At 42.6% G+C, this 26,175-nt stretch overlaps 1 protein-coding gene across 2 annotated transcripts in view; it reads left to right on the top strand.

Moving 5' to 3' along the window:
- The window catches only part of F5 (coagulation factor V), a 228,769-nt gene that overhangs the window by 128,552 nt on the left and 74,042 nt on the right, over positions 1–26,175 (top strand). For both annotated transcript variants that reach the window (XM_075589432.1, XM_075589431.1), the window contains exons 16-19: positions 2,281–2,517; positions 9,472–9,691; positions 10,872–11,051; positions 25,175–25,291. In XM_075589432.1, the coding sequence (XP_075445547.1) occupies positions 2,281–2,517; positions 9,472–9,691; positions 10,872–11,051; positions 25,175–25,291 (754 nt within the window). The remainder of the gene's footprint in view (positions 1–2,280; positions 2,518–9,471; positions 9,692–10,871; positions 11,052–25,174; positions 25,292–26,175) is intronic.

Here is a 26,175-nt window from a genome sequence, read left to right as displayed (position 1 = left end):
ATCATCTGGTAATATATATATATATATATATATATATATATATATATATATATATATATATATATATATATATATATATAGTTTTATATATATATATATATATTAGTTTTATATATATATATATATATATATATATATATATATATATATATATATATATATATATATATATTATATACAAAATAGATCTGCGCCTGTGGGGAGATGTCAGAGAATGAGGTAGAATGAATATATTAAAAATTGTAAATATTGATTACGTAAATATATTAACCAATATACATTAATAAAACATGACAAATAGATGTCTAACCATATTAAATTTAAAAAAAAATATATATAAAAATAAACATATACGGTGCTGTGGAACCTCATATAGGTGCACAATACAAGCTGTCCTTTTGAGTCCAAAAGCAATGTCCAATGAAGGGGAAATAAAAATAAAGCACTATCAGGGAACAGGCAGCTTCTTCATCGAGGGTGCAACGACCTCCCTCACCACCTGCATAGAAAAAAAAAAAAGAAAAGAAAAAAAGCGCCGATTCCTAGTGCATTACTGTGCAATAAAATATTTAATTTCCCAAAAAGGCTCATAAAATGAACTCACAAACATAGATAGGTAAAAAGCATGTTATGAGATAATACTAATGCTCCAAAGGATCAGCAACCGCCGCTTCACTGCTAGACTGCTCCGTGGCTTCACCGTGTCCAATCTTGTCCTCGTGGTTCACCGTCAAACAGGAACTCATGAAGTCGGGCTCACCGCAACTCCTCTCCCCGGTCACACACCAACAGATGAACTTTGGTTCCCTCCGGGGACGATAGATGTGGCGGGACTCCAAATGACGTCACCCGGTCGATGTAAAGGACAAACGGGCTAGGATTTACCAACAGATCTGCCAGCAGCGTTGGAGGATCAACTGCACAACTGATTCCCAAGGACATGAGGAACACAGACCACCAGATAGCATCCTCCCTAGAAAACAGTTTGTAGCTCACCGCCAAATCTCCCTTCTTCAGCACAGGCCAGGACAGTAAGAACGGGCAGGGAACTGAATTACATTACAGGTCCCGGTATATGCCCAAACCCCAGTAACTAGTGGGGGGGTTCAGTACATCTCTCACCAAGTATAAGGTGAAGAGTGTTATAGGTGTTTTAAGTTAAAGTGTAGAGTGTCAGTTCTGCGACCCAGTGATGGCTGTAATACTGTAATTGTATTAAAAACCGTCTGTGTGTCTCCCACCAGGGATAAGGTGGCGAGAATCATATCATGTTTTAAATGTGTGGGTTATTGGAACAGTGTTTCCCTGTAAACCATGCAATGGTAAAAAGGGTTTTAAAAAGCAGCAGCTTACAACACAGCGCATAGCGTTTAGCTAACTTTGGCTAGGAAGGTCCAGAAGCGCTGAGTTTTGGCTGTGAGTGCTGCTGGAATAAAATCATTAAAAAGGTTATGACGCAATTTTTATAAAGGTATATAAAAATTGATGTATAAAAGTCCTCAAGGGTTATGTTTTTGGAAAAGTAATGTTCAGAGGAAGTCATTCAGTGTGGATGAAGGTCCATTTGCATAGGAAACAGAGGAAGCTACCCCGCCCCTAAGCGTCAAAGGCTGTCCAGGATATGAAGGTGTTAACCATGTGTTAGCATGGGTATGGAATTGTTAGATACTGTGTTAGCAAGAAGGGGTGAAGGAAGAGACTTCAATAAGCCATCCTGCCAAGTGGCTGCTCTGTCCAGACTTTCCGGCGCTGAGCCAGCAGTGGGTCTAGCACGACAAATGGGAAAGATGGCGTTTGTCGCACATGCCCAGTTGCTATGCTGAAGCTCCCAGTGCCAGTCTACACAGGACTGCAAACTCCAGGACAGGTGGGATAATTTATTCTCGTGCAGAGATTGGCTGGCCAGGTTAGGTATAGAGATTTTTAACCCTATAATAATCCATGCAGCCCATCAGGAATCAGTTCCACCTGAGTTTCATCTGAGAGTCATCATGTGGTAACATATTCACCTAAGAGTTATCATGCAGTGAAAGATCCATCCTGTAACCAGACTTAACATCGTAACTAGTAAGTGTATTTTTCGTTGTAATTGTAAATCAAGCTGTGTATGTTCATTCTGTAAATAAATCACAATTTATTTTATCTCTTGCTTTACTCAAAGGATCCGGGTAATTAAGGTGTTAAAAGCAATGGCCTCCCGTGACATACACAATGACTCATATTTAATGTTGGTTGCAAATTCCACTATGTTATTTGACTTGTATTTGTTTTATTTGAAAGGTGACATTTAAAAATCTAGCATCAAGGCCTTATTCTCTTCACGCACACGGGGTTTCTTATGAAAAATCATCAGAAGGAAGTAGTTATGATGATGAAACTCCGGACTGGCTGAAGAAAGATGATGCCGTAAACCCAGGTGACACACATGTCTATGTGTGGTATGCTACAAAACAGTCAGGACCTGAACAAGAGGGGTCAGCTTGCAAAACATGGGTCTACTATTCTGGTGTAAACCCGGTAAGAAACTTACTTTGTGGGACGCTCATTGTCATCTAAGTTTTTAATTGCACATTTATATGTCTGTTAAACTGTTGCCTATCTGCATCATTGTATACAATGAATAACTTAATTCGTGAACATATAGGGAGTTAGTTCTTAAAGCTTCAGACCAAGCAATATCCTACAAGTGTGTTTTTTAAAATAAATCAGTTCTGTACTATGAGAAAATACTTGTAGCATTTTTTTTATTTAAAAAAACACTGTGAATGAAATTTGTAATGTATTATAAAGTAAAAAGCATTTTTTGTTTCTAAAGCAACCATTTATAAAGTTACATCCCCTTCCTCTTCTTAAACAGGCTCTGGCACACCCCTTTTTGAGCCCTGCCCTCTCTCTAGTAGTGCACCAATTGTACCTAGAAACTGCCTGGTCGCATGATCTTCCCCACAGAACTTTCCATCTTTGGTCCTCTTCTGCTGCACTGATAGCCTTTTAGTGAAACCCCGAGCCGCATCTTCGCCGATCGATCACAGGAGATTGGCTCGACAGCTTAGCTAATTACTTATCATTGTGTGGAATGCACATATTAAAGGGAAAAAATAATAAAATGAAAAATAACTGGCAGCGTTGCCTGCTGCTTTAAAGTGCAATAGTGCTGATTATGTACTACGACTACTACAGAGAATCTCCCATTGACTTGAATGGGAGTTTCCGTGCGGTAGTGCCGATCTGCATGGCCACACTTTACCGAATAACCCCCATAGAAACAAATATAATTTGCTAAAACTTGATTATTTCTTTTGACAAAAAGGCTAAGGATGTATGGGTATATGAATAGAGATGTGCAAACGTTTGGCCCAAATTTGCAAACAAAAAAACTAACCTTTTTCCCCAAAAAATGTTCTTGCAGTTTGACAAGGCAAGAGTGAGAGAAAGGTAGGAGAGACAGAACTATTTAGTAGAGTACCCTTTCATATGTACCAACAAAAATACTAATCTATACAATACCAGGAGAGGTACCTGTGAACACACCTGAGATACCTGGGAAATGCGCTAATTTAAATAGGCAAATAAGCTAATTTACATATGCAAACACTCAAATTTACATATATGCAAATGAGGTTGTTTCCCAGGTATCACTGGTGTGTTAGTTATGAGAAAGTGTAATAAAAAGGGTGCATTAACCATATCAAGTGCAATTCTTATAACTAGAAAAAAAGTAGTGATCCTGGTGATTTATCAGTGAGAAGAAAATCATACAGGTGCAATCAATTTGCAATCTATTAGCAATAAATGCAGTGAGGTGTAGTATAAATAAAAGTGATTATAGGCTGCTCAAACCCTCTTGTGGATTGCTTTTCCACTTGAACTGGTGTGTTCACTGGCAACTCTCCAATATGGAAAATAATTGACTTTATTGGGAGGAATATAAGTCAACGGGCCCATATTACCTTAAGAGAGAATACAATAAAGAAGCATGTTTTTTTTACACATGTGCTTACGTTAATTAAGAGTTAGGAACCAAACAACTCTAAATAAATAAATACATTACATTTACAAATTAACATATTTAAGGTAACATTAACTAATTTTTTTAAAACAGGTGGAGCCAATTGGAAAGATACAGTACAGTACTTTGAATAACTCAGTCAGTAAACTTGATTTAAACTTCTTTGGCTAGCAGAATCTCAATCTTGATTTCTATTACCTTTTGGGAGTCAGTATAGCACTGATCAGTGTTTTGTGTTGTGTTTGCTGGCTCCGGCCAGAATGGATATTATTTATTTGATTTCTGTGTCCTGTCCGGTGCTTGATCCTGTGAAAAATTTCTGGTCTCCAGTAACAAACATTTTTGGTGGGATCGCTATGCTCAGGGCTGAACTACTCGCTGGTAGTTTGGACTGAGTGAGTCTCGACCCTTGAGACAACAGGGCACAGAATCAGAGACACTCTGGTAAACCTCAGAGCTCCTTCAATTTCTCAATAGTCATTGTAGACGGCAGACGACCTGATCATGATGATGGCATCATCCTACAAAGCCTGGTCCAAGGAACGGATCGTGATCTGTTGTGAGGGGTATGAACTACGGACAGAGTGCCACACAAAAAAGAGCATGATAGACTAGATTGTCTGGCATTGCACACCCATGGCTGGACCTGGAGGCAAGATCAGGTAGGCTGCCCACCTAGATCTTGGAGAAGAAACTGCAGACTCTAGTTTGGAGAAAAACAAGGCTCCAGCATTGGCAAGACGACCACCTGAGCGAGCCAGCCATCCAGATGCCTGCTGCCTCGGCAGCCCTCACTGGAGCTTCGTCTGGCCACCATCCAGTATCTGGCGGCACAAGCAACAGCTCGATCCCAATCCCCAATGTCCACTCACAGTCAGGGTTATCACTGTAGCTCCCAGGCAAGTCATACTCCCCATCTGACCTACAGCAGCTTTGACCGGTTTGACGAGGACAAGGGTGACATTGATGGCTTTGTCCACTCCTTTGAGCACCAGTGTTCCCTGCATCAATAGCCGGATGAAGACTGAGTCAAGTACCTTGGAACCCTGCTGAGCGAGAAAGCAGTTGAGGCTCACTGAGAAGATGCCCGTGATACCCAGGTGGTGAAGGAACATTTGCCAGGAACAAGATCACTCCCGAGACCTACAGGCTCCAGTTCCGAGCCCTGAAGAAGGGATCCAAGGACTCATCAAGAATTTCTGTCCTGGCTAGCCCACAACAGAGGTGGATAGCCAGGTGTAATGTGAGCTCTTTAAAGGGCTTGATGGACCCCCTCATAAAGGATCAGTTTTTGCTGAGATACATGCCCGTAGTCCATGAATGGGTCATGGATTGGAAACCTGCTACTTTCCAGCAAGCGGCCAAGATGGCTGATAAATTCCTGGTGGCCCAACTCCATCTCTGCTGGACACCTCAACTGGTTGCTTTGGTGCCCACCTATCCAGCACCTCTGCCTGTAGCAGCGCCAAGGACTGCCATTCCTTCCTGGAGGTCTATCCAGGCTCCCTCCAGTTCCCGATTCCAGCCAGCCGAGTTTGCCCACGAGAGGCAATGCTTCCAGTGCATCCAGATGGGATACCTCTGGCTGGATTGCCCTGATGCTCCCCCTACTAGGGGTACATGGACTGCTGCCTCACATCCGTTTGACTACATGGGAACGATAGCGCCATTCGTCCAGACAGCGAGGCACCTAGCTCATCAGCAGACTGTAAATGGGCATTGATAACATGGACAGGTAGGCACTGTTCTCATTGGTCAGTTTGTAATTCTCACTTGACTTGCCTCTGCCCCTCCATCAGACCCCCAACCCAGATTGGCCAACACAGACGAGCCCTGACACTGTGATTGGTCCCACATACAGCAACTAGAACTGCTATTATTCCACCGTATTCCCTATTTTGGAGTGAGTAGAACTCTGATCAGTGTTTTGTGTTGTGGTCTTCTGTGGCACCTCGTTCGCCATTTTGCTGGACTTGGAAAAAGACATTAAAAACATTATTAGTTATTTTAATTATTTTTTTTTAAATAGCTTGCAAATGGCATAGCTACTTACACAGAAATCAAAAAACCCTCTAGATTACATGAATTTTTTTTTTCATCAAACTCAAATTTTTCCTATAATCCAAAACCAAATCCAATCAATGATTTTGGACAAAACCAAAATATGAAAAAACGGTAGAATCAAAACATGGGGTCGAGTGCACATCTCAAATTTTATTCACTTTGTTAAAAACGTACAAGATGTCATGGTGGTGCAATTTTCTTTGTCCACCAGAATGCTATATTCCACAACGAGATGCTTAAGATTCATAGAAAAGTCTATCAAAGTAGTTTCCTCTTGTCCCTGAGACTCCACTCCCGAAGTGCCGAGTGGTCACGGGTACCGCCGGAGGCAGCGACGGACCCGTCGGCACAACACGAGGGTGGGGGCCAGTGCAGGGATCGCTTCGAGCGCTCGGAGGTGTACCTGGATAGCGGGGGCTGCCATGATGGGTTGCGCGAGCGTGCGTGGGATCGTGCATGCGCAGATAGAGTCAGGGAGTTGAGGTGGCCAGTGGAGACTCGCGTATGCGCAGTGATAAGCGCGCGAACACTAACCTACCAGGGAAGGCTCTTGGAGGGGACTACAAGTCCCATGAGCCTCAGCTGCGCCCCACGTGACGCCAGGGAGCCAATAGGGTGGGAGTATCTCCCTGCACAGAGAGGAAAAGATACATTTCGCGCGCTGAGAACGGCAGTTGGAGCTGGGAGCAGGAAGGGGAAGGAAGGGTGTAATGAGCAAGTGGCTCCTACACCAGGTAATGTCCCCCAGGTCCCAGGCAGGCCCCAACTCCCCACCAGGTTAGTGGGTAATTAATAAGGGACGGCGCTAGGTTAGGGACCCTGCCCTTAGGTTCGTGTGTGCATTCTTGTCAGGTCGCAGCTGTCAGTGCTGTGAGGGCTGACAAGAAGGCATCGTGTAAGGTTGCAGTGCGTTGCTGCAGGGGTTGGAAGTGTGAGGTAGGAGTTAGTCCGAGGGGACCCGGGTGGTGACGGGAAGAGGTAGTGCGGGTGCAGGGGGTCAGGGAACCAACTGCATAGGATAGGCTACCCCGTAGGCCCCTAGGAGTTTTCCCCTGAAGACATTCAAGGTTGCTGTGCTGTAGGGACGGTCTATAGTAGCAGTGAGCATCACGTTAGTTCACAGAGTCAGTTAGGGACTCAGCAGATGCTGCGCATCCGTTCAGAAGGTTGGGCGCAGACTTCCGCTGCCGCTGCAGAGGTTTTCCGCGTGGGATCGTCCTTGATGGTGGCTCTGGTGTTCTCCTGTCATCGGATCCTTTGTGAAGCCCGTTGCAGGCCTGAGAACTGGTGTGCTCGGCAGGTAAGTCTTATCTACAAGTGCACCAACGATCCTATTAGTTTCATTAGTGACTGCGCAGTCACACATATCCTCTCTCTGTAAGAGTGCGGGACATTGTGGGGGGATTATTGGACACGGGGTGGGATCACTCGGTGTAAGGGGGAGCGTCCTGTGAGACGCCGTAGTCAGTGTCTCCTCTAGAGAGGGACACCTGTTGTTGTGGTGGTGTTATATGTTTCCTATGCACAAGTAAAGGTATTGGTTATTATACATAAGGTGTGCTGATTATTTGCATGTGTCCTGCGAGGAACAATTCCCGCTCTGCTGGGAACCATCGCAGGTGGAGGCGCTGCACCGAGTACAGGGTTACTCATAATACACATACCCCAGGTTTCCCGTGGCGGAAGCTCAGCCCTCCTGTGAGCCTAACAGGTAAAGCACCACACCTGGTAACTCTAGTTTCTCCGCACTCACACTATATCTGCGATTGGGTGGGGGAATACCCGTTACATTCATAAAGATGTTTACATCCACTACAGACAACAGGGATTTGTTTAATCTGAGTGCTTTAGGAATCACATTGTTTACAATATACTTTTCCAACATGATTTTATATTCTACAAACATGTGGGGCCATATTACTAAGCAGTCTTCTGCCTAAGGTACCTTCTGGCACTGAAAGGAATATTATACACTATTCAAATAAATAGGGTATAAGGAATCTTCCAGTGCTGTAAAGAGTCTTATGGTAGAGGACTGCTAAGTCAATATGGCCCTTGATTTCTTTTTTAGTTACTTTTTTATTTATCTTAAGCTACTGTTGGTACAAATGCACCTTGTAAGTTACTAATCAAGTGAATACAATGCTGTAGTTTAATTTTTGGTTTAAATTTGGCTTAACAGTTATTTAGGAGTGCCATTCCATTGTGCCATCTCATGGGGTTTGGATGGTTATAAAAGTATAGTTAACACTTTAGGAATGTATATGTATTGTACTGCCTCTGGAAAAATAGTGTGATGGCGTTAAAACAATTACACTACACAATATAATAAACAGCAAACATCACATATGAAGAAAATGTGTTTGTGGAATCACTGACTAATATGCGAAAACAAATAGAAAAAAAACTGTTTAAAAAATATAAACAAAATACAGCTGAACCCCATTATAACGTGGTCCTCCGGGTTCACAGAATGATACCGCATTATAAAATTTCGCTGCACGAGCACTAACCGTCATCTGCAGCTTTCTCCTCTGCAGCTCTCGCTGCTTCATCAGGCTGCATCCACATGCGTGGCACTTATGTGCATTTTTGAGTGCAGAACAGGCTCGCATGACACACACACACACACCCAATACAATGTGGATTTTAAAAAAATTTTTTTTTTAAACATTCAATGCTTTATTGCTAAAGGACACATGCACAGACCCCTACACCATGTGGTAGTTGAACATGAATATATTTTATATAATACACATGCAGGAATCGAATCCAGGACCTTTCATATACTAGTACCAATTCCCTATGATATGGTATAATCTATAAATTATTTTTATTTTAATGTATAATTTATAAATTATTATTTTATTTATTTTATAATTGATAAATTATTATATAAAATAATAATTTATAAATTATACCATATCATACAGGAATCGAACCCAGGACTTTTCATATGCTAGTACCACTTCTCTACCTGCAAGCCACAGGGCTTGTGTGATGTCACAGACTCTAAAAAACAAACTTAACATGAACTTGAATGTTTAAAAAAAAAAAAAAAGAGGGAGATGTTTTTAAATCAGGAGCCACGCTGAGACCGCGTTATAGCATTGAACGTTATAGCGGATCGCGCTATAACGGGGTTGAGCTGTATGTAGAACAAATACTGCATAAAACAAAAAGAGTAACACAAGTTGTAGAAACATACAGTTTTGCTAATCTGGAAAGTACCCATATTTCAGGAAAATATTATCTCCAGAATACATTTACATATAAAGCTACTTTTTAAAACATTTTCCTTATACAATACCTTACTCTTAACGAAACAAGAAGTAAAAGTAATTATAAATGAGCTTATTTTCTGTTATAACTGATATTTTTGCGTGTTTCCTTTATAGGAAAGGGATATTCATTCCGGCCTTATAGGCCCCTTGCTGATCTGTAAAAATGGAACACTTGATAAGTATAATAACAGGCCGTTAGACGCTCGAGAATTCATCATGCTTTTTATGACCTTTGAGGAAGAGAAAAGCTGGTACTTTGAAAAAAACTCAAGAAAAATCTGCTCAGAAGTGACTGAGAAGGCATCTGACGCAATGAAATGCCATAAATTTCATGGTACGTAGGGTGGGGAATAAATGCTAAGGATACATTTTACAAACAATATCACACTCTCTAAAAAACTTGAATATTCTGGAATGTGTATCAAAATTGTGCAATTTGCTCCAAAACACAGGGCAAATATTTGTATCAGTGCCAATTTGCATCAGCGACATTTGTATGACACTTCCGCATCTCGCTTCTTCCATTTGCTGCCGATCACTTTGGAGTGGAGGCTAATGCTACCTAAACCTGGTGGATTTATTTCACACGGAGGGTTATAGGCACACATTGGGATGCATCTCACATAAAGGGAGAGTGCATGGCTCAGTGAATGCATACAGTACACTGACTCTGTGAACAATGACACTGAGTTTGAAGCAAGGAAACCTGGTTCAATTCCTGGTGTCAGCTCCTTGTGTCCTTTATTTTCCTGTGCCTCAGGCACAAAAAACATAACTCGTAAACTCATCTGGGCAATGACTGTGTATGTAAAAAAAATCCTACTGTATGTGCTGCACTATAGTATAGTTGCACCACCAAGTTCTTAGCAGTGACTCTGGAGCCAAAGCACTGGATCCACCAGGGAGAATTAAAAAAAATAAAACAATTCAGTCAGGTGTGGTCCCCAGTGTCTTTCATCACAAAACATGTTGAAATGTGTAGTTTAATCCACCGCTTATTTAGAGGCTTATTCACAAATCCATGCTTACTGCAGGGAATATGATATGGTGCATTGGGCTCACTGTGGCACCAGAGCTTTACATGGCTCTGTGAATAAATCCCTTAAATTAAAAAAACATTACTTTAAAAAATATATCAACTTCCTTACTGTATGTCTCTGTTTAAGAATGACTACAAATGTAAAGTTTAAAGTAAAACGTAATTAATCAGACGGCTAGAGCAGGTTTTGGTATCTTAATCCTGGCAGGCTTTTTGCCACTAAGAAAAATAGTTATTCATTAAACTGCAATAGTGCCAATTGGGCACTATTGCATGGAAACTCTTATTGGCATCAGTTTGAATTTCCATGTACCCCATTAACCATTATCACAGTTTAATGACTAACCCACTATGACAGAAAGGAAACAATAATGATTCCAAATGTGACATTTCATTTGCTTTGATGTACTGTATGCTTAATCTGTACATGTATTTATTGATACACTTCCTATTTCTGGTTTATATTTTCCTCCAGCCATAAATGGCATAATCTACAACCTGCAAGGCTTGCAAATGTATAAGAAAGAATTGGTGCGATGGCATTTGTTGAATATGGGAGGTCCAAAAGATGTCCATGTTGTTCACTTTCACGGTCAGACCTTCGTCGAAAAGAATAACCAAGAATATCAGCATGGAGTATATCCTCTTCTACCTGGTAAATACAAATATCTAGAAAAAATATTGTTATTACTGTATGTTAACATAATAAGCTGGCAAAAGGTTTACAATTACTAGGGACCAAGCCTCAGCTATTTGTTTTTCGATGCTTAAAGTGAGAAAATAAAATGGAACCTGCAATAGTAGCAGAAGGTTCATTTCTGAATGGGTTTCTTTCAAAGTCTCCTGCTGCAAAACTAGGACAGACAAAATATTATAAAATTACACATTTATAATATATATTTATAATATAGAATATTTCGATTTTGTGAGATTGTTTTATTTTTAACACCATTTTTTTGCAGCTGAAAGACTTTGATAAATACCGTTTTTTCAGCGATGCATATTTCAAGATGAAGAAACTTGCTGCTGCCACTTAAACACAACTTTATTTTCAGCAATTAGCACCAGCGGCAAATGTATGGACAAAAATTGAAAAGAACACTGGGCGCTCATAATAAATAAAATACGTGATAATGGGGGTGTAGCCCTTGTACCCCCACTCTAAGTGAGATTGGGGTCATTTGTTTCTCTGGCTACTCCACTTAGGTGTTGTTCTGTACCTGTGTGGCAACAGAAGGGCTGAGTGCTCCGCGGTGTTGTGGGGAGAACAGGACAGGTTTACAGGTTACCTTAGTCATATTTGCAGTGCCTCCAGTCTGCATGGGTCCTTGGGATGGAAGGAGAATCCATACTGACACCTTGTTCTTGAGTCTCAGACAATGATCACACTGGTGATGGTACAACTGTGTTTATTGGCAGGTATATATCTCACAGCATGGCATTGCTTTCTTCTTTGGTCGACTCATATTAATGGTTCTCCTCCTAGGCCTCCTAGTGAGACCCAGGGTAGCTGGTACTCACTCCACAGGGGGAGGAAAGAGACACATCTACTTTTGTGAGAGTGCCAGTATTTATACCCTTTGGGTGTGACTGTAACTCTGTCTCATAACAAGACAGATCTGGATACTGATAGGCCATCATATCCAGTATGTGGCCCAATCAGTACCCACCCCTCAGGCTGACACTCTCTGACTGTTGCTAGGCCTGCCCTTGGATACATCTAATGTATCCAAGGCTGCAAAAAGCACACAGGGCCCTTTTGAAGGAATTAGCCCATCCACTGCCTGCACCTATCAGGACTTACACTGGTAGGGCCCAGGAAAAGAAGTAGCGGCTGGGAGGTTATACTACATTCTCCCCTTGTGAAACACCAACTTCCACACTTGGACTACAGTAGGCGTAACATCCCATACTGTACAACAACCTGTAAATTGTCCCTAACACAAATGTGGTAAACAGTTGCATTAAACATGTGTATACAACAGTATAACATTAAACAACCCCACATAACCCTGGATGGAACCCAAAATAAAATATGGGTATTACATAGGGCTACCACAATAGTAGTGGGCCGGATCAGGTTTTTTAACCATATTATAGAAAAATTGTGCTGTCTTGCGCTCTGGAATGCATATCAAATAGCCCATCAGGCTGTGGTGGATCAGGGGGAGAGGCTCAAACAGTCTTTGAAAATAGCAGCACTGCGGCTGCAATTCATGTAGGGACTGAAGCGGGAGACTGTCTGTATATGCAGCAATATAGATGGGACCAGTGGTGAAGAGATGGAGGCAAGTAAAATCCTCTTACCTCCTATGTATGCACTCACGTCCACCTGCGGTCCCGCTGCTGGCAGTGCTATTCCTCACTGACCTCCATGGTCTCCGGAAGTCTTCTCCCTTCCCCCTCCTCCAGGTGCCACCGTCAGAAGGTTGATAACGATAAAAAATGAAGGAAAAACAAGGCACTAGCTCGTAATCCACGATCAGATAAAAAATAGGAAAAAAAGGGGGTAGCCAGGTATATTTCAGCACGAGACAAAGGCTTTATTGAAACATTAAGGTTGTACAAAAAGGAAAAAAGAAACTGCCACGCGCTTCACGCAAGTGTTGCGCTTTCGCCTTGAACTTTTTGTACACCTCACACTGATGAGACCCATTAAGGTCGAAACAGCTGTCTGTGGGTGGGTTTACTGGCTATGAATCTTAACTCAGGCTGTGCTCAAAAGCTGTGAAATGCAGCAAACATAAGCTTATAGGGGACCATGTTATATGGTTTTGAAACAAAAGGTGGCACTGTGTGCTCATTTGCATGTCATTTCCCAGAATCCCTTGCTGCAGTGGAAGCACTGTGTGATAATGGTGAAAGGCAGGTGTAACAGGGGACTTATCCCTGTTCACAAATGTGCCTCTAATCCAGCAGTGTGGTGGTTAACTGCTGGTAGGCAATTAACTAACACCACCTGGCTGATTACAGGTGTTAGAAAAAGCCTGCCTCTGAGACAGGAAGGGAGATTCCTTAGTCCACAACTGGTCTGAACCAAGGAAGGACAGATGTCTTGAGCGGCAAGCTGACAACAAGACAAAAGGGGACAAGATTCTAAACCTGGAGCCTGACATTGCCTTAGTACACAAGGGTGCGGATCCAAGAGAGCAGAGAAGCTACCCCTACAGCAGCCCAGCTAACAGATAATAGTCTTATACGAAAAGTCTTATCTATGTCTATATATATTGATAAATGTCTCTATGATTTGGGCTGGTGAATCGCTGGGCTAACCATGCAGTTAAAGAGAACTGGATCACAAGTGTATATTTACTCCAGAGTGGAGCGTTTTTTTGTTTGCTGATTTACATGTTTGCTGTGTTTAAAGCAACAGGCGCAATAAAGCCTTATTTTAATTTCACCTTAAAACAGCCTCCATTGCGTACCTCTGAACATGTCTCTTACATACGGTGTCAGAAGTGGGACGAGAGGTGGCCCTTGAAGATAAAAGGGGCCACGGAGATTGCCTGTGAATTTTTTTGTGCTTTTTGCCTGCATACAGTCTTGCAAACAAACCTGAGCAACAAAAACAAAGATTCACCTGCAGCAGAGATCAGAATTAAAGGGATACACATCCAGGCAGGAAATCTACACTTCACTGAAGAAAGCCACAAAACCACAGATGGACTTATTTCCCCGATCTCAAGAGGAGAGACGGTGCTGAAGCAGGTAAACCTACTTGCCTATCACAATAAAGTGTAATATGGTTGTTGAAATAGGGGCTTTGCCTTCCAGCCGTAGTCAGGGTTCAAGAAGTGAGTTAGCGCTCCAATGAAAGGAGCTAGGCTTTGTTTATTGTTTTCTTTTAAAAAAAAAAAATTGTGCTGAAGCAGTGAATACAGATGGTAATCCATGAGCGGTACTGATTCTGCAAGTAAAGGCCGCCACACCGCATAGGACTACCAGCTGTGAATGGAGTATATGCAGAAAAGTGTGAAAATTGTTGCAGGACTGTGCTGAAGCAGGGGAATTTCAGCAAACAAGTGTTGAGTGTAAAATTGCCCTACCGGGTTAAAAAAAAAAGGGATTGCTGAACTGTGTAAAAGATAACCCAAAGCCAATTGCTGAGTATTGAGTCACCCTGCCGGGAGTGAAAGAAATATTCCACTGCAAAGAATATTTTTTTTTTGTGCAAGTAAAGTCTGTCTATGTATCTTGGGAGTAAAACAGGCACCCAAAGTGTGAAGAGTGAATGCCATAATACCCAAAGATGAGACTGAAAATTACTGAACTCAAGCAGAAAACCACATTATTTGCTGAAGTGGAGGGATTGCACCTAGCAAGTAAATGATGCAAAGCAAATAGAAGTTTTTACTTAGCAACTGCACATCCAGTATACCTAATGAGAAAGAATGCGTGCACAGTACTGCTGATGTTTTAAAACTTACTAAAGGAAAGAAAAAGTCTACAGAGATGCCTGTGAGAGCTACGACCTCTACAAGCAAAATATGCCCACCGGTAGGACTATCACAAGCTGGGGTTCTAGAAAATACACTGGCAAAAGCTGCAATAGCGCCTCCAGAGGTCAGGAAGAAAAATACACCTGATAGCCCCAAAATGGAGGACAAGATGCAGCATTCCTGTAATGAACCCTACCCCACGGAAGAGTGGCCCTTCCAGTCCGATGAGGAGGAAGACATCTCTTACGGGGAACCCAAACCGAGTCACACCCACAAAACACCCCAAGAATGGTGGGGGTGCCTGAACTCGGTACGAACCGAAAAGACCACTCCCTATGATGACGAATATGATCGGCAGGAGAAAGAGCGGGAGCAGCGGATCACTGAATATTTCCATCAGCTAATACAGTTGCAAGAAAGGCATGGTGGATCCAGTGAAGCTGCTAAAATTTCAAATGAAGATGGAGACCCCAGTATCCCTGAGGGGACGGAGTCATCCAAAACAAAAAGGCGAAATAAGAAAATGAAAAGCGGTTCTTCACGTACCGTGGAAGGAACAGACACGTCCGCATATCCCGAGGAGAAAAAGGGGGACCAAGATGCCCTGCAGCCTAGAAAAAATGGAGGATTTGTCATGCAATTGACCAAATATCCAGAGGGCCCAAGGCAGAAGTTGGGTGACCCAAAGAAGTGTCTGTCTGGTGCCAACAGTGAGGAACCCTCAATCAACCATCCCAGGAAAGCGGAGCCGGAACCAGTGAGTGACGATCCCTTGACCAGCCCTGAAGATGCCCTGAAAATTGCCAGGCGTGACTGTGATCTGCTCTGGGAAAAATTGAAACTGAAGAAAGATGGTTACGCAGAGCTACTGAAAAATAACGTGGAGCTACAGAAGAATGTGCTCACGATGTACTCTTTGGCCAGGACAGAATTGGACGATGTAAAGTCTGAGCTAGATACTGCAAATGCTACTATTACCGCCATGGATGAAAAACTTAGCCAATCTGATAAAATGATGACTAAGCTGAAGCGGAAGTATGAGGAGGCACTGAAGGAGATTACAGTCTTTCAGCAAGATGTTCACAATCTTCGCGCAACACTGGATGCCTCACAGCATGAGATAACAGCGGCCACACAAAACTGGAAGTCTCCAGAAAGGAACTACACAGTCTCGCTGAGGAGCTGGACAATTCTAAAGAAACTATTGTCAATCTTAGTACAGATCTCAGTCTCTCAGAAGGAGCTTCAGACCCTCAACCTAGAGAAGGAAATCTCCCGCCAGGAGACTGTCATTCTCAAAGCACATGTGCGTAAATAGAAGGAGGACTACATGGAGGCCCTGAAAATTACAGAGACTGCAAAAAGAGAAAATTTAAGACTGAAAGAAGAGAATTCTCATTTGACAGACCACGTAAAGGAAAAAAATGAAAAGCTGCACGAGCTTAAAGAAATAAATAAACTTTTGGAAGAGGAAAAGTTTGAAGCAGAGCACCGACTGCAGAACCAACTGCAAGGTCTGCGTACGCACCTCAAGAATGCTGAGGAGAAGCAGCAAACTCTGCAGGAAGACAATCTGCAGGCTGAAAAAGAAATTAAAGTGCTGCAGGAACGTCTGATTACCCAATATGTCCCCGCAAAGCAGCATGAGAAACTGAAGGCTACCCTAAGCATCACCAAAGCATCGCTAGAGGCCAATCTTAGAGCCCAGGTGACTCGGCACAAGAGGGAGCACAAGAAGGTCCAGAAACTGAGACAAGTAACTGTGGCCCAAGCAAAGAAATTCACAGTGCTTCACAATACAATGAAAATGTGGGTGCAAGCTCAGAGAAAGCAAAGTGCGCAGATAAATTCCCTGACAAGAGACTTGCAAGACGCACTCAAAAAACAGGGATCTCTCGTGGATGAGATTACAGAACTACAAGAACAAGTATTGACCCTGACCAAGCATCAGTATCCCACAGCCACAAAAACCCAAAAGAAAATGGGTACAGTGAGAGCTGGGAGCACCACTCGCCTAAAAAACAAGGTTGCAAAGTCTGAACCACCTAAACAAGCACTAGCTAAAACTTCAGCCACCGAACAGACAACAAAAAAAGGTATACGTGCAGAATCAAAACCATAAGAATCCTTAGCTGATGAAGCTGAAAAGATGGGACATTCTCTGGAAGTGGATGTGGAATTGAAACTCAATCCCAAAGAAGCTGAACTAGCAACTCCATTGAGTGGAAAAAGTGCAGGGAGACAGCTTCAAGAGCGGAAAACTCAAAGGGCTATTCTTAAACGCTATGCAACTGTTGCCATACAGTCTGCCTACAATAAGAGGAGCACCCGACGCCAGGGAAATCTCATGACCGCGCATGCAGTAGAAAGACTATTCTTGGAAAAAGTCCTCATCGAGCGACTAAGGAGTGCTGATCTCAAGCACCTTCGGGAGGAGACACGAATAAACTGGAGAAAGGGCTGCAATCCCAGCAGGACTGAGGGTTCTCTTCCTCCATCCACTCTCATTCAAGTCACAGAGATACAGTATCTCGAATGAGAGTGGAAGGACGGGCTTCGGCCGTGGCAAGCCCGAGCTTCCCACAAACAGGGGCGGTATGTAACAGGGGACTTATCCCTGTTCACAAATGTGCCTCTAATCCAGCAGTGTGGTGGTTAACTGCTGGTAGGCAATTAACTAACACCACCTGGCTGATTAAAGGTGTTAGAAAAAGCCTGCCTCTGAGACAGGAAGGGAGATTCCTTCGTCCACAACTGGGCTGAACCAAGGAAGGACAGATGTCTTGAGCGGCAAGCTGACAACAAGACAAAAGGGGACAAGATTCTAAACCTGGAGCCTGACATTGCCTTAGCACACAAGGGTGCAGATCCAAGAGAGCAGAGAAGCTTCCCCTACAGCAGCCCAGCTAACAGATAAGACTTTTCGTATAAGACTATTATCTATGTCTATATATATATGGATAAATGTCTCTATGATTTGGGCTGGCGAATCGCTGGGCTAACCACGCAGTTAAAGAGAACTGGATCACAAGTGTATTTATACTCCAGAGTGGAGCGGTTTTTTGTTTGCTGATTTACATGTTTGCTGTGTTTAAAGCAACAGGCGCAATAAAGCCTTATTTTAATTTCACCTTAAAACAGTCTCCATTGCGTGCCTCTGAACACGTCTCTTACAGCAGGGTTGCAGACCTGTCTAAGACATGCAAATGAGCACACAGTAATATTTCCATTATATATATTGTGACAAACGCCCCCCCTTTTGTAGCGCTGATGTCTGTCTGGGATCTTCCCGACACAGTCTTCTAGGGTTAATTATACAAATAACAGGATCATACAAAGTATTACGTTGCTTGACTCAGGCTTCTGCCTGCTTTATTTTCATCCCAGTTAGGGACTGCAGCTTTAACATGTGTAGGCAGGAGGCACTTAGCTATTAACCTTCAGCGGTTTACTCATATCAGTGTTATAATATTTCCCACACTGTTACTTCAAGAAACAAAAAACAAATCATATAAAAAAATCCTATCCCATTCAGGGATCTAACTACACAGCAGAATCCGCCTCTCTAACTGCTGCTGGGCCAACTAACCTGGTTCCCCAGCTTAAAACAATGCCCTCTCATTTAGGGTCACTAGATATAACATACAGTCTTTTAGATACAGCAATAAACGTTTGTTTGTCTTATCTGTTCGTGGTGGGAACTCGGTCCCAAGTTTCCAGGCAAATCCTCTAGTACTGCGATACTTGAAGGGGGCGTCCTCCCCGAACTGGATGCAGGGGAGCAGTGAACCCCCCAGCCTCCAGGCTCTAAGAAGAGAGACTGAAAATCAACCCTCACTGCTCTAAATACCTGTTCTAGTGATTAGGAGAGCAGGTGAGGGAGAACCAGACACATTGTAAACTGTGGTCTGGATTTTCCATCCACCAGCCTGAGTAAATGTGAAGCTGTGGAACGGATAATTTTGCACTATTCCTGCACTTTCTGACCTAAAACCGGGCAGAAAGCTGCCTAATATCTTTGTACTATGTCACATATCCCCCTCCCCAGCTCACACCTACTGGGGTGAGCGGCCATGGACCTCACTGGGCTGAGCGTCCTACCTGAAATACTTGATCTAACTCCCCAGTACAATATTAAGCATTCACATGACACGAATATGAACTTTTTTCACGGCAATTATGGACAATAGGTTTCGTCATAAGAGACTATACTTGGCAAACATATTTTTTTGCCCTCTATTAGGGAACTATTTTCAAAAATATATTTCTAGCAACAAATTCCTATAACCGAGGATATGAAAAATATACTCACAAAACTGGACGGTTTCTATCACCTCCCTGGGTTTTTTCTTTTCTACTCTAGAATATGAACCTCATTATATATTTACCAACCAAAAGGGCCGTCAACCCTGTATAGTAATTTGTAATTTAGCTACATTTTCAACGCAGAGAAACAATATAACATTGCAATATTTAAAAAATGCTTATTCTAGAAGCCTAATATAGCATAACTACACTAGCTTATTTGCAAAGTTAAGTGTCCGTGACATAGTCCACATGTGTAACATAAAAATCGGTCAATTCCCAAACATTTTTTTCTTCTTCTTGACTTCCAGTCCATTACATCCTCTGACTTCATTTCAATGCCCGCTGCATCCTGCAAATGACTGGACTGTTTCTTCAGCCACTGATGAGACACTCGGACCAGATTCTCCTTGGCTCCACACTGTGGTCCAGAGTGGCGAGATCTGGAACTATTCAGCCGCCGTGTTGACCTTCGTCGCTTTTTCTTTTCAATCTTTGATTTCTCTTTTGGGGCCATAACCAGGCCTTTGGGTTTTGGAGACCTAGTTGCCTCTGTATAAACGTAGTCCATATTAACAACGTCATCAGTATCTGTCATCAAGTTTGTGTTTTCAGGAACTGCCACCCACTTGGCTAAACCATCTTCTGTGGTGGCCTGGGTGTGTTCACTAGTTTGATAATCATCTGGACAACGTAAATGAAATTGAGGATCTGGATTTTTGAATCCCAGATCAGGGAGTACATTCTCAGTATTCTCAGGAGGGTGCCTATCTGTTTCTGGAATAACAGCAGCCCAATCAAAGTCAATTCTTTCTCCTTCCTCTTTGTCATCAGTGAGGGCATTGAGTTTACGTGTATAAGAACGTACAGCTTGCTTGGTTAGGAGATAGGATTGATATCCCGACTGAACCACTCTAGCAGCTTCTCCCATGTCCTGGTAGCATCTTTGTTGCTGTCTTTCTGTATTTCTTTTTCCACTTAGTGCGGCTGCTTTATTTCGGCGATTAAACTGACGAATTTTCATCCCTCTGTAGGCAGCCTGTAGGATGATAGTTGCGGCGTGTTTACGCCGATAATTTTCTCTTTCCCTTCTTCCTTGGACAAGAGCTTTGCAGTGCTTCTGAATTATTCTAATGCTTTTCTCCCTTTTCAATATGTTAAGTTCCTCCGCGAGAGAATTCTGTTTTGTGCATACATCTCGCAATTCTGTTCTCAGTGCCTCCATCTCTTCCTGGTGCTGGCTCTGAGTATGCATCAACGCATTCTGTAGTGCTTCCTGCACTTCTAACTTTTCCTGAGTCAACTGTTCCTTCACTTTTTCTGCTTGATCAATCAAATCTGAATTTTTCATTTTCAGACTCTCATTTTCTCACTTTACAGTCTCTAAATAACTCAGGGCAATCTCATGGGTTTATTTCAACATTCCCAGCTCTGTGTTCAGACCGTGACCCTCCAGGCGTGAGTGTTGCACCTCTGTGCTGAGCGCGTGAACCTCTTGTAGAGCCTTCCCGTATTTCTGTTTTAGGATAGCAATCGATTTGTCAGACTTAATCTGTTTTTCATCCATGGTGGCAATTACGGTGTTGACCTTTTCCTGACTAGTCGTCACCTCTTCCAACTCACTCCATAAGAGAGACTCTGTTTTCTTCAAAGCCTCGTACTCTTGTAAAGCTGGGAGTATACACCTCTGTAACTCGGCGTTCACTTCTCGCTCCTTCATCAATCCCTGCCACAGGACTTCATAATCATGACGGGCAGCTTGGCGTGCGGAAATTAAAGCCTCTTTATCCTGGATCAAGGATTCAGCATCCCTTTGCTCCTCCATTTCCTTTGCCACCGTTCCCATGACAATTTTGCCCGTCACTCCGTTCTGCAGCACATCTCGGCGCCTTTCTGACGCATGTCCTGACAGTGCAGTTCAAGTGGCTCGGTCACTTCCCCTGTGACTTGAGGAACAGTTTTCTTTTTCTTCTTCTTTCTTTTTGCTTTATTAGCTCTAGAGATATCAGTGGTACTAGGCACACACTCACTGGTATCAGCTTCCACATCTTGCTTGCACTCACAGGGCGTTGCTTGCTTTTGCAGCTGTTTGTCTTTGAAAATTTGGGGGCACACATCTTCCATGTGACCTACTTCAGGACAGGCCCAGCATACTAAATTCATCTGTGGGTACGGCTCTCTTCCAGGGGCCATATACGAGTCGTCGTCATTATCATCGTATGGCCTGAAGGGACACTGTTTTTCATGGTTATGTACATTACAAAACAAACATTTCACGTTGGCCATTTTTAGAAACCCGGCAGGGACAACTTGCTAGCTGCAATTTTCACTTTCTTAAGAAAACCCCCCCAAAAAATTTTGTTTGGGTTCAGGGTGCTTTTGCATCCACACTTCGCACATTCTCTGTGTATGCTGGAAGCACAACTGGTTCACTCATAGCATCTGTACTTTTACTTCGGCTGGGCGGCTATTTTAAACCCCTGCATTTATTTGCAAACCCACAGACCTTTTAGTGTTGACCCACATTCTCCACCATATGTGACAAACGCCCCACCTTTTGTAGCGCTGACGTCTGTCTGGGATCTTCCCGACACAGTCTTCTAGGGTTAATTATACAAATAACAGGATCATACAAAGTATTACGTTGCTTAACTCAGGCTTCTGCCTGCTTTATTTTCATCCCAGTTAGGGACTGCAGCTTTAACATGTGTAGGCAGGAGGCACTCAGCTATTAACCTTCAGCGGTTTACTCATATCAGTGTTATAGTATTTCCCACACTGTTACTTCAAGAAACAAAAAAACAAATCATATAAAGAAATCCTATCCCATTCAGGGATCTAACTACACAGCAGAATCAGCCTCTCTAACTGCTGCTGGGCCAACTAACCTGGTCCCTCAGCTTAAAACAATGCCCTCTCATTTAGGGTCACTAGATATAACATACAGTCTTTTAGATACAGCAATAAACGTTTGTTTGTCTTATCTGTTCGTGGTGGGAACTCAGTCCCAAGTGTCCAGGCAAATCCTCTGGTACTGCGATACTTGAAGGGGGCGTCCTCCCCGAACTGGATGCAGGGGAGCAGCGAAATCCCCAACCTCCAGGCTCTAAGAAGAGAGACTGAAAAGCAACCCTCTCTGCTCTAAATACCTGTTCTAGTGATTAGGAGAGCAGGTGAGGGAGAACTAGACACATTGTAAACTGTGGTCTGGATTTTCCATCCACCAGCCTGAGTAAATGTGAAGCTGTGGAACGGATAATTTTGCACTATTCCTGCACTTTCTGACCTAAATCGAGGCAGAAAGCTGCCTAATATCTTTGGACTATGACACTATATATATATATATATATATTGTGACATAGTCCAAAGATGTTAGGCAGCTTTCTGCCCCATTTTAGAGCAGAAAGTGCAGGAATAGCTAAAAATGATCCGTTCCACAGCTTCACATTAACTCAGGCAGCTGGATGGAAAATCCAGACCACAGATTACAATGGCTCTAGTTCTCCCTCACCTGCTCTTCTAATCACATGCACAGGTATTTAGAGCAGAGAGGTTTTGCATTTCACGCTCTCTCCTTGGAGCCTGGGGGCTGGGGGTGTCGCTACTCTCCTGCATCCAGTATCGAGGTTGACGGCCTCTCCACGTATCACAGTACCAGAGGATTTGCCTGGACACCCCAAACAGATAAGACAAACAAATGGTTACTGCTGTTGCTAAAAGACTGTGCTGTATCTTGTGGCCCTAAATGAGAGAGCATTGTTTTAAGCTGGGGAACCAGTTTAGTTGGCCAGCAGCTGTTAGAGAGACTGATTTTGATGTGTAGTTAGATCCCTGAAAGGGATAGGATTTTGTTTATATAATTTGGTTTCTTTTTACTTGAAATAACAGTGTGGGAAATACTATAACAATGAAATGAGTGAACTGCTGAATGAAAGTATCTGAGTACCTCTAACCTACACATGTTAAAGCTGCAGTACCTTACTTGGATGAAAATAAAGCAGGCAGAAGCCTGAGTTAAGCAGCTTAATACTTTGCATGATCCTGTTTTTGTATTAAATAACCCTAGAAGACTGTGTCGGGAAGAACCCAGACAGACGTCAGCACTACAAAAGAGGGGCGTTTGTCACAATATATATATAATAATTATTTCTTTATTTTTTTGTTTTATATATCGGTGAGAAGCTGGGGGCTCCGGAACTGAACTCCATTCATTTCAGCTCCCTGGACCCACTGCTTCCCGAGATATGCACCTCTATAGGTGCTACCGGTATCTCTCTGCAGTTTAACTGTCTCGATCATGGCTTCCTATTGACCCGCGTGTCTGCGACATTGAAACTGAAAAGGGATACCGTCACCCCATATGGAGGTGTTTATCTTTGGAAGTAGGGAGTCCTATGACCTCAATTTAATGTGTTCAACTCCCTGCTTCAACCCCTTTTTAAAAAAATAAATAAACAGGGAAATTTTAAGCTCCCATTGTGGATTGATCCGCGGATATCCCCAGGCCAAAGAAATCGGCTGATCTGGGGCAGTGTAACAGGGACTTATCACTGATTGAGAGAAACTGCCTCTAAATCCAGCAGCGTGCTGGTTAATTGCACACAGGCAATCAACCAGACTCCACCTGGCTGATTAGGGCTCTGAGAAAAGCCTGATGTGAGAAACAGGAGAGAGATTTCCTTAGCTCACATTTGGGCTGACATAAGGAGAGCAGAGAAGCCTGCACACAGACACTGTTTTGAGCACAAAGGTGTGCTGAGATCAAGACATCCAGACACCTGTATTTCCTGGACACAGAGGACACAGGAACCTGCCAGAGACTGACACCTGCTTAAGGTACCTCCTGAGACTTAGGGGTGACAGGCTGGTAATGGGAATATCCCTCCAGTTCTGCAGATAAGGTCTGGGGAAATAAGTTAGCCCTTACAAAGAGGGGTTTGTTATTTTGTTGTTTTTATATGTTTTGCCTGGATAAAGGAACAGGCTTAATAAAGCCAAGATATAATTGCACCCAAATCGGTCTCCATTATATGTACCTCTGCACACATGTCTTACAGGCAGATTCAAATTCAACCAAAAATGTTGCCCACCTCTAATCTTCTTATTTTTTCATTATTTATTTCTCACATCGCCAGACCATGCGATAAAGACATTTTGTGACGCAATTTGCTTCTGGCTGTCCAATTTTGTGTGATTTTCAAATTTTGTATACAAATGACATATTTATGAGGCATTTATCAAAAGGTAGATGAAAAGTGCATGCAAATGAGACCGTTGATACATATCATCAACATGTATGAATAGGATTTATATATTTGATCTACACTGGAGACACACTTTATTCGAGCTCGGCTAGTCCCACGAATTCGGGTATACCCGGGTGTATTGAGGTTTGTGACTGTTTTCTGCCCGAGTGCATTGAGGTATTTTCCAGGCAGGGATTGAAGCATTTTATTCCCGCTGGCTGCAATACAGCACAGTATATATATATATATATATATATATATATACTGCATTACAATTCATGAATTTATGCCATCTGGTAGACACGCGAAGCATTGCAGCCTATTAAATCCTAATCATTATCATTTAACAGATCAGCCGCCCGTCAGCCAGGCATGAACCCAGGCTGGGAAGGCAAACGCAACGGGGCTTGTCAGAGGTGAGGAGCGGCGCATTCCAGGTATCTGCCAGGTACATACTGGGTATTTGCTCGAATAAAGTGTGTCGGTGCAGTATCATGGTACATTAAAAGCTAAAACAGGTTTTCTAAGTTGGCTTACAGAATTGTATTTGTTTCTTTTGCAGCCATAATCTTATAGGGGTCCATGTTAAAATGGATTTGAAGTAAATCTATTGTGTGCTCATTTGCATGTCATTTCCCAGAATCCCTAGCTGTAGTGGAAGCATTGGATGCTAGGAGATTATGGTGAAAATCAGGGTTGCAGACCTGTCTGAGACATGTTACTGTGCTCACAAGTGATATTTTTCTTTGCTCTATTTTTTTCTTGAAACTTTTATTTTTTATAAATAGGTTCATTTGCAACTATTGAAATGAGGCCATCAAGAGTTGGTCAGTGGCTTCTGGATACAGAAGTTGCAGAATATCAGCAAGCCGGAATGCAGACAAAGTTTGAAATTATAGAAGGAGGTAAGATCACATTACACATTATTTTAAGAGGTACAGTAACGATAAATTACAACTAACAGAGGGCTCTGTAATGCATTTCTTTGCATTGGTTAAATAAACTTATTTTGCAACAAAATCAATATTTCACACTTGTAGTTGTCTGTCATCTGTGTTTTAGTATCATCTATTTTAGTATCAACAAATATTATACACATGAATTCACAGCACACTACATTAGCATCTCTAAAATGCATAACAACTTATTTTTCTGGGTACCTGGTGAGGATTCTGAGCTTAGCAGAGACACGCATTACAATTTGAACAGATCAAATCCCATTCCTTGTGCTGTGTTAAGGTCCCCAAGTACAGTGGCGACACACTTTATCCTCGCTCGGCTAGTCCCGCGAATTTGGGTATACTCGGGTGTATTGAGGTTTGTGATCGTTTTCTGCCGGAGTGTATAGCGTTATTTTCCCGGCAGGGATTGAAGCATTTTATTCCGGCTGGCTGCAATACTGCAATGCCGTGTAAAAACACATGGCGGCGCTTGCGAGCTGTTCTCTTTGAAGCCGTCCCCTATAATGAATTGTAATGCAGTATATATACTGTATATATATATATATATATATACTGTATAACAACAGCCCATATAACCCCTAACATACAGTAATGTACACATACAGTACTGTACAGTATATGCACATACTGTAAATGATACTATGGGCCGGCGGGGGCGAGATGTGTTTGCAGCAGAGAGAGATCCGCTGCTCTCTCTGCGCAAACAGCGGCACATTAAAACTTATTTTAAATACATTTTTATTTATAGTGTAGATGTGCAGGGGGTCTCGGGAGCTGAACCGCACTGGTTTCAGGTCGGGGGACCCCCTGCCCCCCGAGATACAGAC

The sequence above is a fragment of the Ascaphus truei genome, chromosome 3, assembly GCF_040206685.1.
Source record: "Ascaphus truei isolate aAscTru1 chromosome 3, aAscTru1.hap1, whole genome shotgun sequence".
Lineage (NCBI taxonomy): Eukaryota > Metazoa > Chordata > Amphibia > Anura > Ascaphidae > Ascaphus > Ascaphus truei.
Note: the sequence above shows the minus strand (reverse complement) of the source record. Positions and strands in the feature narration are given on the sequence as shown.